The 20521-nt window shown below is 36.9% G+C and overlaps 1 protein-coding gene across 1 annotated transcript in view; it reads left to right on the top strand.

Annotated features, from left to right (window-relative positions):
* The window catches only part of MORC1 (MORC family CW-type zinc finger 1), a 164869-nt gene that overhangs the window by 42550 nt on the left and 101798 nt on the right, over window positions 1–20521 (top strand). Inside the window, 3 exon segments of the mRNA XM_049629169.1 lie at window positions 16069–16148; window positions 16878–16948; window positions 19091–19155. Coding sequence (XP_049485126.1) covers window positions 16069–16148; window positions 16878–16948; window positions 19091–19155 — 216 coding nt within the window.

The following is a 20521-nucleotide window of genomic DNA, read 5'->3' as shown; positions in this document are numbered from 1 at the left end:
ATTCTGGCTCCAAAGTCTTTACCAATTCAAATTCTGTGCTCTTTTCCCCTACACTACACTAACTCTTTATAGTAGACCTACATTTGTTATGTTGTCTTATTTTCATGGAAAAGCAGTGGCTGTCCTGGGGCCTTGCAGTCACTTATATCAATATGCCCTAAGTCTAGTTACGATCTGTCACCATACAAACTTATTACAATGACCATATTCCTTGTGGTATACACTACATGTTCATGACTTATTTATTTTATAACTGGAAGTGTGTACCTCTTAATACCCTTCACCTGTTTTGCCTGCCCCAGCCTGTCCCCTCTCTGGTAATCAGTGTTTTGTTTCCTGTCTCAGTGAGTCTGTTTCTGTTTTGTTCTGTTTGTTCATTCGTGTTTTTAGATTTCACATGTAAGTGAAATTTTATGGCATTTGTCTTTCTTTGTCTGACTTATTTCATAAAAGCATAATACCCTATAGGTCCATCCATGATTTTACAAATGTCAAGATTTCATTCATTTTTATGACTAATATTCCATTTATGTGTGTGTGTGTGTGTGTGTGTGTGTGTGTCCACGCACGCATGCATGTAGGTTGCTTCCATATTGTGGCTATATTGTAGTAAATATTGCTACAATGAACACAGAATTGCATACATCTCTTTGAATTGGTGTTTTTGTTATCTTTGGATAAATACCCAGAAGTGGAATTTCTGGGCTGTATGGTAGTTCTTCTTTTAATTTTTTGAGGAACCCCCATACCATTTTCCACAGTGGCTGTACCAGTTTACATTCCCACCAATAGTGTACAAGGGTTCCTTTTTCTCCACATCTTTGCCAACACTTGTTATTTTTTGTCTTTTTGATGATAGCCAGTCTGACAGGTGTGAGGTGATATCTCATTGTGGGTGTTATTTTTGCATTTCACTAATGAGTAGTGATATTGAGCATCTTTTCATGTGTTTCTTGGTCATCTGTATGTCTTCTTTGGAAAATTGTCTGTGGAAGTCTTTCACACATTTTTTTTAAATTAGGTTGTTTGGGTTTTTTTGTCACTAAGTTGTGTAAGTTCTTTGTGTTTTTGATATTACCTCCTTATTGATTGTTTGATTTGCAGATAGATTCTCCCATTCAGTAGGTGGCGTTTTCTTTTTTGGTGGTGTCTTTGTCTGTTTTTGGTATCAGAGTAATGCTGGCCTCACAAAATGGGTTTGGAAGCATTCCTTCCTTTCTAATTTTTTGGAATAATTTGAGAAGGATAAGTACTAACTGAATGTTTGTTAGAATTCACCCATGAAGCCATCTGGTCTTGGACTTCTGTTTTGTAGAGTTTTGAAATTATTGATTTAATTTCATTACTTGTAATCTCACATTTTCTCTTCTTCATGATTCAGTCTGGAAGCTTGTGGGTTTCTAGGAATTTAATTTTCCCAGGTTTTCCATTATACTGGCATATAATTATTTGTTGTAGTCTCTTCTAATTCTTATGTATTTCTGTGATGTCAATTATAACTTTCCAATTTTCATTTCTGATTTTATGTATTTGGGCCCTCTCTCTTTTTTTTGATGTCTGGCTAGAGGTTTATTGATTTTGTTTATCTTTTTTTTTTTTTTTTTAGTGTTTTAATTTTTTTATTTTTATTTTTTTTTATTTTTGAAACAGAGAGAGACAGATCATGAGCAGGGGAGAGGCAGAAAGAAAGGGAGACACAGATGCAGGCTCCAGGCTCTGAGCTGTCAGCACAGAGCCTGACGCAGGGCTTGAACTCATGGGCTGTGAGATCATGACCTGAGCCAAAGTCGGACGCTTAACTGACTGAGCCACTCAGGTGCCCCTTGTTTATCTTTTCAAAGAAACTTTCCAGTTTAATCTTTTCTATTTAAAATCTCCATTTCAATCATTTTCTCTCTGATCTTCATTATTTCCTTCCTTCTACTAACTTAAGTTTCATTTGTTCTTCATTTTCTAGTTACTTTAGATATATAGTTGGATTATCTATTTGTGATACTTTACTTTCTAGAGGTAGGCCTGTATTGCTGTGAAATTCCCTCTTAGATCTGCTTATGCTGCATTCCATAGATTTTGTTAAGTTGTCTTTTCATTTTTATTTGTCCTAAGGTATTTTAAAATTTCATCTTTGAGGGGCACCTGGGTGGCTCAGTTAGTTAAGCATCCAACTTCAGCTCAGGTCATGATCTCATGGTTTGTGGGCTCAAGCCCCTCATTGGGCTCTGTGCAGATAGCTCAGAGCCTGGAGCCTACTTTGGATTCTATGTCTCCCTCTCTCTCTGCCCCTCCCCTGCTCACATTCTGTCTCTGTCTCTGTCTCTCTCTCTCTAAAAAATAAATAAACCTTAAAAAAGTTGTCTTTGATATTTTTCTTCATTGACCCATGTTGTTTAGTCTCCATTTGTTTGTGTTTTTCTAGCTTTCTTTTTGTAATTAATTTCTGGTTGTATACCCTTGTGATCATAAAAGATGCTTGATATAATTTCAGTCTTCTTGAATTTATTGACACCTGTTTTGTGGCCTAACATGTGATGGAGAATGTTCTACGTGCAGTTGAAAAGAATGTGTATTCTCCTGTTTGGGGATGAAATGTTATATGTATATTAAGTCTATCTAATATATCATTTAAGGCCAGTGTTTACTTAACTGATTTTCTGTATGAATGATCTATCCATTGATGTAAGTAGGGTATTAAAGTCTTCTACTATTATTGTATTACTGTCTATTTCTCCTTTATTAATATTTGCTTTTATGTATTTAGGTACAGGTATGTTGGCTGCATAAATATTTATGAATGTTATATCCTCTTGTTGGATTGATCCCTTTATTATAATGTAATGCCTTTTCTTGTGTTACAGTCTTTGTTTCAAAATTTATTTTTATGACATGAGTACTGCTAGTCCAGCTTTCTTTTTGTTTCCATTTGCATGGTATATCTTTTACCATCCCTTCACTCAGTCTGTTTCTGTCTTTTGGTCTTAAGTGAGTCTTTTGTAGGCAGCATTTAGATGGTTTCTTGTTTGTTGTTTTGTTTCTTTTTTTATCTATTCAGTTACCCTGTGTCTTTTGGTTGGAGCATTTAGTCTATTTGCATTTAAAGTGATTGTTAATAGGCATGTACTTATTGTCATTTTATTGTTTTCTGTTTTTTGGTTTTTTTTTTTTTAATTTGAAGTCAAGTTAACATAGAGTATAGTATTGGTTTCAGGAGTACAATTCGCAATTCATCATACATATTCATACATATAACACCCAGTGCTCATCCCAACAAGTGCCCTCCTTAATGCTCATTCCCTTACCCATCTCCCCTCCAACAGCCCTCAGTTCTCTGTAGTTAAGAGTCTCTTATGGTTTGCCTGCCTCTGTTTTTATCATATTTTTCCCTCCCTTTCCCTCTGTTTATCTGTTTTGTCTCTTAAATTCTACATGTGAGTGAAATCACATGATACTTGTCTTTCTCTGCCTGATTTATTTTGCTTAGCATAATGCACTCTAGTTTCATCCACATTGTTGCAAATGGCAAGATTTCATTCTATTTGATTGCCAAGTAATATTCCATTGTATGTATATATACCACATCTTCTTTATCTACTCATCAGTTGATGGACATTCGGGCTCTTTCCTTAATGTAGCTATTGTTGATAGTGCTGCTATAACAGGGGTGCATGTGCCCCTTCAAATCAGCATTTTTGTGTCCTTTGGGTAAGTATCAAGTAGTGCAATTGCTGAGTTGTAGGATAGTTCTATTTTTAATTTTTTGAGGAACCTCCATTCTGTTTTCCAGACTGGCTGCACCAGTTTGCATTCCCACCAGCAGTGGAAAGTGTTCCCCCTTTTCCACATCCTTCCCAATATCTGTTGTTTCCTGAGTTGTTAATTTTAGCCATTCTGACAGGTGTGAGGTGGTATCTCATTGTAGTTATGATTTGTGTTTCCCTGATGATGAGTGATATTGAGTATCTTTTCATGTGTCTGTTAGCCTTCTGGATGCCGTCTTTGGAAAAATGTCTGTTCATATCCTCTGCCATTTCTTCACTGGATTGTTTATTTTTTGGATGTTGAGTTTGGTAAGTTCTTTATAAATTTTGGATACTAACCTTTTATCCAGTATGTCATTTGTAAATATCTTCTCCCATTTCGTCAGTTGCCTTTTAGTTTTGTTGATTGTTTCCTTCACTGTGCAGAAGCTTTTTATCTTGATGAGGTCCCAATAGTTCATTTTTGCTTTTGTTTCCTTTGTCTCTGGAGACATCTCTAGTAAGAAGTTGCTGCAGTTCTGGTTGCTTTTGTAATTCTTCTCTGTTTTTTCCTTCTTCTCTCACTCTTTTCCCCTGTGGTTTGATGGTTTTCTTTAGTGTTATGGTTCTTTTCTCTTTCTTCTCTTTGTATCTATGGTAGGTTTTGTTTTATGGTTACCTTAAGGCTCATATATCTTGGCTTATATATGTAGCAGTCTATTTCAAGCTAATGGTCACTTAAGTTTGGATGTATTCTAAAAGCGCTACATTTCTACACCCCTCCCCTCCATGTTTTGTTTAGTGGTTGATGCACTGCTTTTACTATATATTTGCATTTACCAATGAGATTTTTTTCTTTCTTTCTTTTTTTTTTCCAAAGAGATTTTTTTCTTATTGTATTTTCTTATTTCAAGTTATGGTCTTTACTTTTTTCACTTAACATTTCTTGTAGGCCAGTTTAGTGGTGATGAACTTTTTAAATTTTGCTTGCCTAAGAAACTCTTTATCTCTCCTTCAAGTCAGAATTATAACCTTGCCAGGTATAGTATTCTTGGTTGTAGGTTTTTTTCCTTTCAGCACTTGAAATATATCCTGCCATCCCCTTCTGGCCTGCAAAGTTTCTGCTGAAAAATCACCTGATAGCCTTATAGGGTGTCCCTTGTATGTAGATAATTGTTTTTCTCTTGTGGCCTTTAATATTCTTTCTTTATCTTTAAATTTTTCCATTTTAGTTATATGTCTTATTATGAATCTCTTTGGGTTCATCTTGTTTGGGACTCTCTGTAATTTATGGACCCTGGATAAAGGCTTTCTTCCCCAGGTTAGGGATGTTTTCAGCCATTATTTATTCAAATAATATTCTGTCCCTTTCTCTTTTCCTTCTGGGACCCCAGTAATGTCAGTGTTAGTACGCTTGATATTGTCCCAGAGGTTTCTTAAATTGTCATAATTTTTTAAAACTCTTTTTTTGTTGTTGTTCTGATTGGGTAATTTCCACTATTTTTTCTCTCAGTTTGTTGATGCACTCTTCTATATCACCTAATCAGCTGTTGACTTCCCTTAAGTATATTTTTTCATTTCAGTTATTATACTTTTCAGCTCTGATTGGTTCTTTGTTATATTTTCTAACTTTCTGTTGAAATTCTCACTGGGTTCCTCTAGTCTTCGAAGTTCAGTGAGCATCTATCTTTGTGATCATTACTTCGAACTCTTGATCAGGTAAGTTACTTATCTCTGTTTCATTAGAGTTTTTTTCCTGGGGTTTTATCTTGTTCTTTCACTTGGAATTTACTCCTTTGTCTCCTTATTTGTTTGACTTTCCGTGCTCATTTCTATGAATTACGTGGAACAGGTCTTGAAGTAGTGACCTTGTGTAAGGGTGTGTCCTTTGAGTAGACTGCATGTGCCTCGTAGCTTTGGAAGGCCAGATGGATGGCGTATGGGCTGGGGTGTGCCATACCAGGGCTGCTTTGGCAGTGTGGTTGGATTAAGCACAGGCTGTGAAGGTCCTAGAGCATGCTATGTTGGGGCCACCTTCTGAAGATGGTGTGGGACAGGGGCCCAGGACACACTGGTGAGGCTCTAGTAGGCTGGCTAGAGTGCCTGGACCCTGTTCTCATTTGTGCTATCAAGGTGGTGGGGGAAGAATGGTGCTCACTGGTATATTTGACCCTGGAGAGAGTTCTGGCAGTTTCCCACCCATTTAGCAGATTCTCTAGGTTAGTGAATGGATTTCCTTCACTTCAAATCTTGTTGCCCTTTAAACAGTTCTTTTTTCACTCTGCCCCATGGTGGGTGAGTCTGTGAATAGCCCTCCCCCCCACCCCTGCCAGTGATATCCCTCTCTACTGTAGGTTACAGTTACCATTGTTACTGTTTCTCCCTTTCTCCTACCCTTCTCTATCGTTTATTGTGCAGAAGCTGTTCAGTCAGTGTCAGTTCTTCAGGAGGAATTGCTTTATATGTAGGTATACATTCAGTGCATCATGGGAGAAGATGGTCAGGTTCTTCCTACACTGTCATCTTAGACTGCCTTCCTGCTTTACTTTTGATTTCTGATTCTACTGGAGATCATATTTGAAAAGTGAAATATAACATGCCTGAGACTTTCTTTATAAATCTTCTGTTCATTTCCCAATTTGTATCAAAGTGATGCTTCCTTTTCATCAGTCTCATTCTTCTGGGAAGTACCAAGGGTCTCCTGGATCAATCAATATAGCTGATCTTTTCAAATTAAATTGCTTCCATCTTAGTGAGTTTGGGAAAAAAATGTTTTAAGCCAAAGGAAAATGTGGATTTGTCTCTATTTTCTCAGGGAATTCTAGTAAATGGAATTTCATCTATCTAAATTACTGGTATTAAGTGATGACTGTTTCCCATTCTAGCACGTTTTTATTCACCTTTCAAAGTGATATTCTTAGATATATGTTACCAGGAAGTAGATATAATATAAATGCTTATTTTGTTCCTTAAAAGGTAGTTAAGGAGGCTTGTACCTTTGCCAAGTTTCATATGAGGTTCTGATAAACTGTCAAATCTGATACTTGGTATTTACGGAATGGACTGATTTAATCCTTCATAGCTTTATCCTTTAGGATTACCCCTCTCTCTGTTTGCCATATTTACTTGCATATGATTTCCCTTAAAGGTTCTCTGGAGGCAAAATTTTTGTGTAAGAAAGTGTACAGTTCCTTCTATGTTATGTCATCCTTAGTGGGTTAGCCTTTTCTTTCTTTCTTTCTTTCTTTCTTTCTTTCTTTCTTTCTTTCTTCTTTTCTTTTGTTTCTTTTCTTTTCTTTCTTTCTTTCTTTCTTTCTTTCTTTCTTTCTTTCTTTTCTGGAAAGGCATTATAGCTCTCATGGCTGCATCAGAACAAATTAAACGCTTGGAATGTCCCTATTTGACCAAAGTAGGGGCATGTAAAAGGTATTAAACAGTGATTAAATGCTTTGGCCTCTTGGTCACCCAGAGGTGACCTAAACTTCTAGAAATGAACACTGAAGTATTATTTATAAGAATACATGACTGTACTTTGTGGTTAGTCATTTTCTGTATTTTTGTAGCAAACAGAAAAAAGAATACTGTGGGTAAAATTGTAGTTGCTTTAGCTAATTTTATCCCAAGGCCTCTAACAGGTTCAGAAGAGGACTAGATAGGAATTTTTGGTGTCATTTCATTGGTTTCCTTCCTTGGTCATATTCTGTTCATTACTTTTTATCAGTAACTTGTATATAAAACAAACATGTTTGAATTCATGTTTGACCCTGAATTAGGAGGAATCTCTCCCAGTAGGCATAACAGAAACAATATATGAAAGAGTTAAAGTCCAAAAGATAAATGTGGTGTAACTAATGTAACTAAACCTGAGTTTAGGTTTTAAAAATCTATCATGTAAGTATAGACTGGAAAGTGATTTACATGAAAAAAAGAAGCATAGACGTCTTAATTGATCACAAGCTTAGTATAAGCTGAGAGTGTGACAGAGTTGCTAAAATATTTATGGAACTTAACAAGATGGTGATGGTACTGATAAACCATATCCTGCTTACACTGTGTCTAGAGTGTGATGTTTGGATGGGGATGCTTTAGGAGGGACATGGATTTACCAGGTTACAGAAAATGACCTGGTAGGGGGTCATTGATAGAATTGAGCATCATTTTATGTAGGAGAGAAAGGCCTTAATGAAAATGTGATGGCCTTGTCATGTGATAGGTGGTAATTCAGAGAGCAGAACTTGGATGGCTGAATAGAAGTAGAAGACAGAGCTAGCTCAGCATGGGAGTGTTAGGCTGTTTTTGCAAGGAAGAGGCACACAGATTACCTTTTTCCTTTGGCGTTTGGTATAAGGATATTCAGAGAAGTCATGTAATTCACTGCTGACAGCTCAGAGCCTGGAGCCTGTTTCAGATTCTATGCCTCCCTCTCTCTCTGACCCTCCCCCCCGTTCATGCTCTGTCTCTCTCTGTCTCAAAAATAAATAAACGTTTAAAAAAAATTTTAAAGATCTTCATTCATCATTAAAACTTCTTTGCCATCACCCCTAATACTGAAAGGAGCCCAAATGATGTGGAATTGGAGTCAACCTGCTTTCTCACTGGAGCAGCAAGGCTCTTTGTAAGTTATTCAGGGACACTAAGTTTATGGTTTGCTATTGAATACTCTGCAATACTATGCTTGTGGGACAGTCTTTTAATTTTCTAGGAATGCTTTGTACCCTCTTGTATCCCACCCACTTAAGTAGACTAATAACACTTTAAAAGTATTTCTTTTGTAAACTGTACATCTTATGTGTCCCTTCATGAATTTGTATAATCTGAATTATTTAATCTTTTGTTATACAGTGGTAGTCGAAAACAAAATTTGGATCAGCCAAACCTGGATCTGAGTTTTGATTTTGTCATTTACTAGCTGTGGACCTTCGGCAGTACCTTAAGCCCGACACTTCACCACCGTGCATTGAGAATTCCTCTGCCATTTAGGATTGTTGTGAGGATTAAAATAAAAATATGTTTTTTTAATAGGGTTTTTAATGTTTTTATTTTATTTTTGAGAGAGAAGACAAGCACGGGAGGGGCAGAGAGAGAGGGAGACAGAGGATCTGAAGCAGGCTCTATGCTGACAGCAGAGAGCCCATTGTGGGACTCGAACTCACAAATTGTGAGATCATGACCTGAGCCAAAGGCAGACGATTAATGACTGAGTCACCCAGATGCCCCCATAATATGTTTTGTTTTAAACATGAAAATACTCAGCACACTTCTCGACATACTCGCAAATAAACATTATTTACATTATGTACATGTTACTGTACAACTGGATCATGTCAAGTGGACGGAATGACCACCCTATGCAAGGCAGTCTTGTAGGCATTTGGGATTCAGCGCAGCAACAACAGAAGGGTCCTTCCCTCATAAAGCTTATGTTCTAAGTGGCTTCCTAATAAAAGTAACCATCTGTTATTTCTCAGTTCCTATAGGTCAGAAATTGGAGAGTGGTTCTGTGGGGTGCTTTTACCTTGGGATCCCTCATGAAGTTGCCAAGAGATTTTGCCTGGGGTTGCTAGAGGCTTGGTGGGAGCTGGAGGCTACACTTCCAAGGTGGCTGACTTCACATGGCTGGCAGCTTGGTTCCTCTTTATAGGGACCACTGCACTGGGCATCTTGAGTGCTTTCATGGCACAGGAAATGGCTTCTACCAGAGGGAGCAATTCAGGAAAACAAAGTAGAAACTGCAGTCTTTTAGAACCTGGTCTCAAAAGTCACATGCCATCATTTCTACCATGCTTTTTTGGTCACACGGGTCAGCCTGGATTCAGTGTGGGAGGGCACTGCACAAAGGCACAGATATCAGGGGTGAGTAACTCTGTCAGAGGACATCTTGGAGGGTGGGCACCACAGTAACTCATGAAAGAATTTTATGGGAAGACATTTCCAGGAAAAGAGGAGAGTAAGTGTAAAGACAGGCTAAAAGGGCGAGCATGGCTCAAGCACAGTGATTAGGAAGAGGTGAGGTAGATGTGGGCAGATGCTGTATGGTCTTGAGCAACATGACAAGAAGTGGTTGTATTGAGAATATAAAGAGTTTTGAGAAAAGAGCATTACTTGATTTATGCTTTTAAAAGATTATTCTGGCTGCTGAGTGGAGAATTGATTTTATATGGGGCAAGAAAGGAGGGAGGGAGATGAGTTAGGATACCATTACTGTATTCCAGGTGAGAAATTACTGTGGCCTGGGCTGGAGTGGTGAGTATCATTCAGTTTATAGATCTAATGTAAAGACAGAGCCACCAAGACTTCCTGATGGCTTGGATGTGGAGTGGAGAGGAACTTAGGAGCCATGAATGCCTTCTAAGTCTTTTGCCTGAGCAAAATCTTAAGAATGATAGGGAAGATACAGGGTAGAGGTTAGGAGTGATGGTCAATGGAGTTATTTCTACTCATTCTGGTTGTACTGAGTTTGAGTGGTCTACCTGACATCCAGGTCTAGTTATTGACATTATACTGGCCAGAAAATTTTTGATCATGCCTCATTACATGTTTTGATGAATAATTAAGGACTATAACTATTTTATAGTATGAATAAACCAGGTAAAGTCTCATAATGTAAAAAGAATAATTATGTTTGTGGATACTGCAACATGGTTATAGTTCATAATTGTGGGCTAATTTTATCTGCATAAGTAAGTTTGGAACTGTAGTTTTCTTTACTTGTAGTCTGTTTTTTTTTTCCAAATTTTAAATTTAAAAAACTATATATTAGCCAAAATGTTTTGTACAAATTGTACATGTCAGTATTAAATGCCAATGAAAGTTTAAATTTCTGAAGGTGGTTATGATCGAAATAGTCACTCAGAATGCTTTATAGCAATGCTCTATACTTCTGCAACATAAAACCTTAAAATTTACTCTGTTTTTTCATATTTTTATTTCTCTTGAGGGTGAGGAGTTCTATTTTGCTCTTAAAAATGTAAAACTAGGGGCGCCTGGGAGGCTCAGTCGGTTAAGCAGCCTACTTCGGCTCAGGTCATGATCTTGCGGTCTGTGAGTTTGAGCCCCGCGTCGGGCTCTGTGCTGACAGCTCAGAGCCTGGAGCCTGCTTCAGATTCTGTGTCTCCCTCTCTCTGACCCTCCCCCGTTCATGCTCTGTCTCTCTGTGTCTCAAAAATAAATAAAAACGTTAAAAAAAATTTAAAAAAAATTTAAAGCTAATAAAAATTCAAATAATACAGAGTTAGATATTGGAAAAAATCAAGTAACTAAAACCCCCCTTTACCACGTGTCATTCACTGTGTGCTCTAGCAAAACATAATATCCCTAAATGGGAACCTCTACTAGAAGTTCAATAAATATTCTTCCAGATTGTCTTATGCACAGTGCATTCACATACATACATGTGTGCTCACACACACATTTATACTTTTTTAAAACATAAAATTTAGGGGTGCCTGGGTGGCTCATTTGGTTAAATTTCCAACTCTTGATTTCTGCTCAGGTCATGATCTCGCAGTTTGTGAGTTCAAGCCCTGTGTCTGGCTCTGCGTTGACAGCATGGAACCTACTTGGGATTCTGTCTCTCTCTCTGCCCCTCCCCCACTTGCACTGTCTGTCTCTATCAAAATAAATAAATAAACTTTAAAGAAAAAACATAAAATTTATACGCAACTTGCTCTTTTCACTTACAAATTATCTCTTGAAGATCTTTCTCTGTCATCATTAAATATTTTATACAGTACTTTATTTAACTGTTTATTGATATATATTCAAGATTTTTGGAGTTTTTATTGTTACAGTGCTAAAGTTTTATTGTTACAGGACATGTTTGGTCATCATTTGACAGATGTATATTTATGCTAATATGCCATTATTTCTGTAGAACAGACACAGAAGTAAATTTCTGAGTCAGAAGTTAGGAACACAACTAATTTTGATGGGCACACCATTAATTTACCCTCCGAGAAGTAGACCCAATTTATTTTCACACCCTTTTGTCTGGTTCCATATCTACACTTGTTATTAATAGTATTTTCTGTTTTCATTTTTACCATTCTAAGGAGCAAAACTTTTATACTGTTTTAGTTTTCATTTTCCTCAATAGTTTTCTTTTTTCTTTTAGAAAGATTTTATTTTTAAGTAATTTCTACACCCAGCGTGGGGCTCGAACTTATAAACCCAAGACCAAGAGTTGCATGCTCTACCGACTGAGCCAGCTGGGCGCCTCTCAATACTTTTCATTGACTTTATGTTTTCTCAGCTCCTTTAGAAGAAAATATTCAATAAATTGTTTTATGTAGAAAGTGAACATAAAATATTTGAATGCAGTCATTGGAAAAAAACAGAGAGGTAGAAAGTGAAATGTGTGAGGAAGAGTGAAGGCCTAAAATGTGGCAAAACAAGGTGGTATAGAGAGAAGGCAGAAACAGTGTGGAGGTGAAGGCTGTGGGCTAGGGTTGTGGGCAGAAGTGTAAAATAAAAGTAAAGTTTGGGAGATGGGTTTGGAAAAAATTCTAACCACTGTGAAACTGAAGGCCCAGTCCTGGAGGGAACACCATGCCCCTGCCATCAGTTGCAAGGAGGGAGGAGCTGACAGCCAGAGGGGCTCTCTTCCTTATCCTCCAAGGGATACATTACTCTGGGTTTTAAAGGAATTTTTTTTTAAGTTTATTTGTTTATTTTGAGAGAGAGACAGCATGAGTGGGGGAGGGACAGAGAGAGAGACAGACAGACAGAGAATCCCAAGCAGGCACCTTGCTGCCAGCACAGAGCCTGACGCAGGGGCTTGAACTCACGAAACCATGAGATCATGACCTTAGCCCAAACCAAGAGTTGGATGCTTGACCGACGGAGCCACCCAGGTGCCCCTTAAAGGCATTTTTATCTGCAAGAGTCTACCAGTAGGAAAAATTAGAAGTGTCTGGCTGAGGTAGACTTCCAGTTAAGGATGAGGATTTGACTGAAAATTGTTTCCTTTATAGGAATGGGCAGATTCATTGCTTGCACTGAACTTGCACAAGAATATATATTTCATTGTTAGCTTTTTGTAATTGTTATGTACAATTGTAAAATTTAAATTGTGAAAGTATGCAGAGCATCTGAGATGTTTCAGATCATCTGGGACCAGGTTGTCTCAGTGACACAAACTGCAAACAGAGCACATGTTGTTTTGGTCTTTGTTGTTTAAAATTGAGCACTAATGCATAGTTGGCATTCTTTTGTGCCACTTTTACTTTCTAGGGTATAAGCATGAAGCATGGAGTCTGTGAAATGCTATAAAATATGACCTATAAAATAGTTTAATTCATATCATCTTTAAAGGATCACTTCATTGTTCAGCTTCTCCTTAACTTCACTTTAGTTTAAAAAAAGTGACTTCAAATGAATGATTCAAACCAGATTAAGTATGTGATTAATATGTGACTTTAAAAAACAAATGGCAATTCCAGTATATAGAGACCCAATAATTTTTTTGCTTTAAAACTTAGGTTTTGCTGTTGTCTAAATGTCTTAAAGACTGATTTGAAATACACCTAGGTTATGACTTAATAATGTTCATTGTGAAAGAAAATCAAGGGAAAAAACTGAGAATTACCTTACTTTAGATTTTATGGATGTTCCTTTCTTGTGACTAACTATAATCATTGGAAAATGAACATTAAAGTTAGCAATAAAGAGACAAAGTTAGTTATTATAACGAACTATTCATGAAACTATAGAAGTAGATGAATATAGGATGACATTTATTTTTAAATAATTTTTTAATTATTAAGTTTTAAATAATTTTTAGTTATTTTCAGTGTTTTAAAAATAATTTTAAATAATTTTAAAGTTTATTTATTTTGAGAGAGAGCACGAGCAGGGAAGGGGCAGAGAGAGAGGGAGAGAGAGAAGAACCCCAAGCAGGCTCCACACTGTCAGCACAGAGCCCGATGTGGGGCTCCATCTCACAACAGTAAGATCATGACCTGAGCTGAAATCAAGAGTCAGGCACTTAACTAACTAAGCCACCCAGATGCTCCTGGTTATTTTTTAACAGTAAGTCTTTTCAGGGAGATAACTGGACAAGCTTGTATAAATCCTTCAGAGTCTTTTTTGTTTTTTAATTTTTTTTTTAACATTTATTTATTTTTGAGACAAAGAGAGACAGAGCATAAACAGGGGAGGGGCAGAGAGAGAGGGAGACACAGAATCTGAAACAGGCTCCAGGCTCTGAGCTGTCAGCACAGAGCCTGACGCGGGGCTCGAACTCACGGACCGTGAGATCATGACCTGAGCCGAAGTCGGATGCTTAACCGACCAAGCCACCCAGGCACTTAAGAGTCTTCAGAGTCTTAAGAGAACAAAAAATCCTTCAGAGTCTTAAGAGAACAAAAAATTATCTAGTTACTTATTTCTTCATTCCCAATGTATTTTCCCTCTAGAGCCTACATTGAGGGAGCAAGTACTTAATATAATATTAATAGATAATATTAGACAATAATAGTGTAGTAAACATTTATCCCAAACTAGCATTGACTAAATTCTTTAGCTCTATCGATACCTTTAGTTCTCATGACAACCGTGTGAGATAGATACCACTGTTACCATCCCCACTTATAGACAGGAAATGGAATCACAGAAAATGAAATAATGTGCCCAGTGCTACACTACTAAGGGACACAGATAGGACTTTAACTCAGACAGGATGGGATGTGGGGTGGTCAATTTTTTTTTTTTTTTTTCTTTTTAATGTTTATTTATTTTGAGAGAGAGAGAGAGAGAGAGAGAGAGAGAGAGAGAGAGATCTAGCAGGGGAGGGCAGAGAGAGAGGGAGACAGAATCCCAAGGAGGCTCAGTGTGGAGCCTGATGTGGGGCTTGAACCCATGAACCATGAGATCATGACCTGAACCGAAATCAAGAGCCGGATGCTTAACTGAGTCACCCAGACGCCCCCAGGTAGTCCAATTCTTAATGCTTAATCATGGTGTTCTGTCTTGAGTGTATTTGTACTGCATTTGTGGAGATAATGGAAGAGAGTCTTAAAATATAAACAGACTTCAGCTAACAGACATTTAAACTATGTGTGACCTGTTTGTATAGTGATGAATTTGCATTACCGTACACATTCTTTGAAAGTCAGAAGATATAAATGCAATTCTAGATCAAGTTATCATTCAAAAGCCATTGCTTATTAGCATAGATTCCAGGGATTGGTAAACATTTTCTATAAAGGGCCTGATAGTAAATATGTGATCACATTCCATCTCTTTTGCATATTCTTATTTTTCCTTTAAAAATAGAAAAATCATTCTTAGGTCTCAGGCTGTGCCAAAAGCAAGCTGCTGGCTCACTTTGGGCTATGGGCCATATTTTGCTTATCCCTGGTATCGACTCAGGGGCATATAGGTTTAGACTCTCCCTGTGCTTGAGAAAATGCCTGCCTGAGGATATTTTGGCTTTCAGGGATACCTGTGGTTCTCTACCCACCTCTTGCTGAACATTTGATGCCTTTCTAAACACAGAAGGTATTAAAGAATGGTGACCGCCTGAGTCCACAGGGGTATAAGGCAAAAGTTACAGAATGAGATGTACAGAGCTTTGAGCATTCTGAAATCCAATATTCTGGAATTTTTTCTCAGGATGATGATTTAAGCCACTATGAAAAATCCTGACTTTAAGGAATCCTCTGTAACAGATATACATAGTTTCATCTGCATTCAGTGAACCTCTATTCCAGAGGGCTTTCCTCACCTCTACTTTGCTCTGACTGAGTTTATGGAGATAAATATATATTTATCTATCTATTTATTTGTTTATTCCTTTTCCTTGATTGTTCTAGAGCTCTCACTAAACAACAGGTTTTGAAAACAAGCTTCTTGAGCAATAAAGTGGAAAATAAGTTTTGGTAGTTTGAAATGGTAATGTATGTTTCTGAGCATTTTAGTTAGAGATAGTTGTTTTGAGACTAGGAGAACTGGTTTATCCAGTGTCAGTGACCTGAGTAAGAGGGTTATGTATATTAGCTTGAAATTTTGGTAATGGAGCAGTTGCATAGAAATTTTTCTTTTTAAGAAAACGATCCCATTTTATATGTATAAATGAACATTTGTATGGGCAGAAATTTTGTTATCTCTCTCCTGAAATTCCCTTACAAAAGCAAAATTGCCAAGTATTGAAAGGCAAGGAATTTCTTCCTAGGTATACAGTTTGCTGATTGACTAGTTGGATGCAACTTACTGTGTGAAGCTTTCTTCATAATTATGTATATCTGGAGTGTATATTCTTTCTAAAGAATATTCTTTAAGTATTATGTACCTTAAAATGATAACCTGACTTGATCAGTTCTTTTTTTCTTTTCAGAAAGTATCTGTATGTCACGTCTTCTTTTAAAGGAGCATTTAAAAATGAAGTTGAAAAGGCAGAAGAAGCAGTAAAGATTGGTATGTAATTATCTATGTCCTACATCTCATTGTTGTTCATTCACTCAGCCAACATTAATTGTATCTTTATTCTGAGATATATACTGTTATAGCGTTGTAGGAATGACCACAATTAATCGAACTCCTGCCTCTAAGGAGCTTCATAACACATTTTTCTGTCTCTGGCTTTGTTGAATTATGACATATTAATTAAAGGTATGTTATTATATTTTTACTTATTATTATTTAATTTCTATTATTCCAAATACACACTTGGAACTAGATTGATATATATTAGAAACTCTGGTTGGCATGATGCCGAGTTAGATCATTTTCGAGACTAGCCTTATACCCACTTTAAGAAGGAATGTTCTACACATTCATTCCACCCCTCCCCCACCCCCCAAAGAGGACAAAGCCATATTTTTCCAGCGATCCAAAAGCAAGGAGTAACTTTAATCTATATTTCACAGATTGTAGAGAGTTTTTAGTCAGCCGAACATTCAGTCATAACCCTTTAATTTGTAGGTATATAGTTATGCCCTGTCAATTATAATGTCTAAGAGGAAGCCCATTGTGGCTACCTGCACCTAGAATGTGTGAAAGCTGTGGAAAGAACATAGGATTTTCTGAGATTATTATTTGGAAGCCATTCCCACTGGTCCTGGTCATAATGTATATACACACTGCTCACTTAAAATTGATTAAAAGAACTTTCTGATGTTGTAATTATCTTGCTTCTGCTTCCAGCTGAAAGTGTATTGAAACAAGCACAAATCACAGTAAACCAGCCTGACAGAACTTCTTTGTCTTCTGCCAAGGTATGACATATAGTCTTCCTAAATGGCCAAGTGTCATTTGCTTTTTCCTGTACACAGTTGTCTCTTATCATTTACTTCCTAAACTGATAAACACAGACAAGCTCCGAAGCTTAAGTTGATTTTAACCCAGGTAAACAGAGCAGAGGCATGCAGAGAAAGGAGAGGGTACTCAGCAGTGAGAGAAGGCTGAGTCTGAGCAAAGATGAGCAACGTGGGGTGAATTTGGAACAGTGGGGAAGAGCACTGCAGCTCATTTCTTTAAAATGAAAAGAAAAGTAATATGAGAAAGAGAGAAAATAATGAAAAACTAGCAGAAAAAAGCAGCCTATCAAGTTTCCTTGAAAATATCTTTTCAAATTATTGCTCCCTATGCACCTGAATAAATGGGAAAAGCAAGGAGAAGACTAATAAGCCATCCTTTTTTCTGGTGCTAGGAATTATGTGCTATAATTATGAATATTAATAACTACTTCCAGCTTACAAAGCTTTTTTCTTATGAGTTGCTCCACATAGTTCATAAACATTTTCTATAATCCTTGCAATGCACCCATGAGTAAGATAGGTTATAAAGAACTATTATTATTAATTATAATGCATGGCAACCAAGAAGAAGAATATTGCTTCAGGACATGTAGGTTTGTTTTTACCAAAAATGCGGTGCAAAGCTTTCTACCAGGGTAAATTATGAAGCAGCATTTTATTTACTTGCATATAAAAGGATAAATAGGTATATGGAGAAAAAAAATGCTTTACTTCACTCTTCCTTCATTCTCTTCTTCAGACTCAGTGTAGGAATCCTTTCTGTGATTCGCCCTTAAACTTTCAAGGACCAGGGCTGAGTTTGATAAAGAGCTCTCTCATATCAAATGATCATGAATAGGGAATGAAATCAAAGAGTAGCACATGATAATGTCCCAAAGCTACCTATGGCCTTCCCAAAATTCTCTTACTTTTTTCTTTTCACTTATTATTTTAAAGTAAATGTAGACCTATCTTACTGTTATTGATTTTTAAAGAAAGGTTTAAGCTTTTTTTTATTTTGTCTCAAAGAAATCAATTTCCTTGGCTTTATGTATTTGAGAAACAAGAGAAGCAGATGCTTTTTAATGGGTCAGGACCTTTCTTTCTTCTTGCCTTAGGCTTACCTCTCATTGCCTCTTTGTGCTCTGAGTGCATTGACAGGAGGTGGGGGAGGGGGGTGTCTCTGACCATCTTGCTTTGTTGCTGGGCAAAGAGAGCAAAGCAGAATGACCTTGGCTTTTGACCTCTTAAATTCCTCTAGGCAGTTGAGTGGTTGAATTTGAAGTGAAATACTTACAAATCAGTTACCATTTGCTTTTACTTTAAAGTCAGTGAAAATAATGTTCAGTCAGTGGTATATTCACCAAATGAGATGCCCATCTTTCACATCAGGTAGATGGAGCACATTAAAAATCTGTTATTATTTGTGAAATTAGAATAATGCATTATTTCTTTTCTGCCTGGTTAGAGTTAGTGTACTAGAGATAGGGCAGTGAATGAGCCACTATATCAAATTTAGAGCAGACAAGAAAGACAGGTGGGCATTGGTAGTCAGGTACTCTGAAAGGGAGAAAGCCTAGGGATGGGATATCCTATAAAAGGAAAAGCTTGGGGAGTATCAAGGGTATCTGGAACTTGATAATAGAAAAGATGTTTTCTTATGGTGACTGACAAAAATTTTTAATAACTTTTTTTTCTGAAAGATGCCACAGTACTTGATCATGTGATTTAGCATTTTGTTGTTGTTGTTGTTGTTGTTGTTGTTGTTCTCATAAGCAAAAGTCAGAGTCTAGGTACATGGAATGACTTTTCCAAGCTTTTGTGTAGTTTGTGTGAAAGCCAGTGTGACATTACAGGGAGAAATAGCTCTTTAAAAGACAGAGAACATTGGATTATGTGCAAAAAGGGAACCATGGGCTAGGAGTTGGTGTGTCCCCCTAGCTATTAGAATGGAATAATTTATCAAGTATTTATTGTCTACCATTATACAATTGCATTAGGCAATGTGACCTATCACTGTTACCCTTGTGAAACATTTGGGTAATGGGATAATACATATCAGCTCAGCTTTCATTAATTTAATAGAATTATGTTCTCTCCTAACCAAATGTACTTCTCCAGGATGTATTACAGAAAGCTTTGGAAGATGTTGAAGCAAAGCATACGATTCTTAAAGTGAAACAGAGGTAAGATGTAAGATTTTCTGTTTGCCAGAATCCTCTGCACTTTGATAAAGCAAATTCTGATTTCTGAGGAGGCAGATTTGGCGGTTAATGTGATAACTTCTCTTTCTCAGCCTATGACATCTTATTATATTAAGCGTAATATGGTCAAAATCCCCCAACTGCAAAATCAATGAAGGTATTTATAAAATATATATTTGCATGCATACATATGTTTACATAATATTAAAACTTCTGAATACAGGGTGAAAAATTAGCTCAGTGTCCTGTTGAAGAAGTGAACTCTGCCCAGAGGATCACCTGACAACTTTACTTTTTTTTTGCCCTTTGGCAGACACAGCCCTCTGGAGGGTTGGTTCTGGTTTCTTCTCTCTTCTAGTACTTGCATAAAATTTAAAATGTTTAGAAAATGTTTCAAATACATGTACCACATATATAGTTAAGATACAAATAGCAACCCTAAATTACAAAACCATTATTTACATTTGGAAGGTTGACTTGGTCTCCAGCTTGGGTGTTAAACAAGTTAAACTGAGAATAATCAGAGTTGTCTGGGTAAGGCCAGTCTTTGAAAACTGGGATAACTTTGAGAAACCAATTTTTAGGGAAGTACTACTAGTTTCCAGAATTATTGTTTGTGAACTATGAAGTGCTATATAACCATAACTTTCCTCAAACCTAAATTTGAACTGTTAACTATGCATTTATCAAAATAAGTACTAAATAAATCCATAGAAATCTATATTAAAAAACAAGGTCCTCTGGGGCGCCTGGGTGGCTCAGTCGGTTGAGCGGCCGACTTCAGCTCAGGTCATGATCTCACAGCTCAGAGCCTGGAGCCTGCTTTCGATTCTGTGCCTCCCTCTCTGTCTCTCTGCTCCTCCCCCACTCATGCTCTCTCTCTCTCTCTCAAAAATAAATAAACATTAAAAAAAAATTAAAAAAAAAAAAGGTCCTCTATTTTTTTTAAGTTTTTATTTAAATTCTAGTTAGTTAACGTACAGTGTAACATGAGTTTCAGGTGTACAATAGAGTGATTCAACAGCTCCATTCAACACCTGGTGCTCATCACAACAGGTGCACTCCTGAATCTGTTTTACCCATTCCCTCACCCTCTTCACCCCTGGTAACCCTTAGTTTGTTCTCTATAGTTAAGAGTCTGTTTCTTCTTGGATGGTCTCTTTCTTTCTTTTTTTCATTGCTCATTTGTTTTGTTTCTTAAATGCCACATATGAATCAAAGAATATGCTATTTGTCTTTCTCTGAGTGACTTATTTCACTTAACATTATACTCTTGCTTCATCCATGTCATTGTAAATGACAATATTTCATTATATATATATATATATATATATATATATATATATAT

This window comes from Panthera uncia, chromosome C2, assembly GCF_023721935.1.
Source record: "Panthera uncia isolate 11264 chromosome C2, Puncia_PCG_1.0, whole genome shotgun sequence".
In the NCBI taxonomy this organism is placed as follows: domain Eukaryota; kingdom Metazoa; phylum Chordata; class Mammalia; order Carnivora; family Felidae; genus Panthera; species Panthera uncia.
Note: the sequence above shows the minus strand (reverse complement) of the source record. Positions and strands in the feature narration are given on the sequence as shown.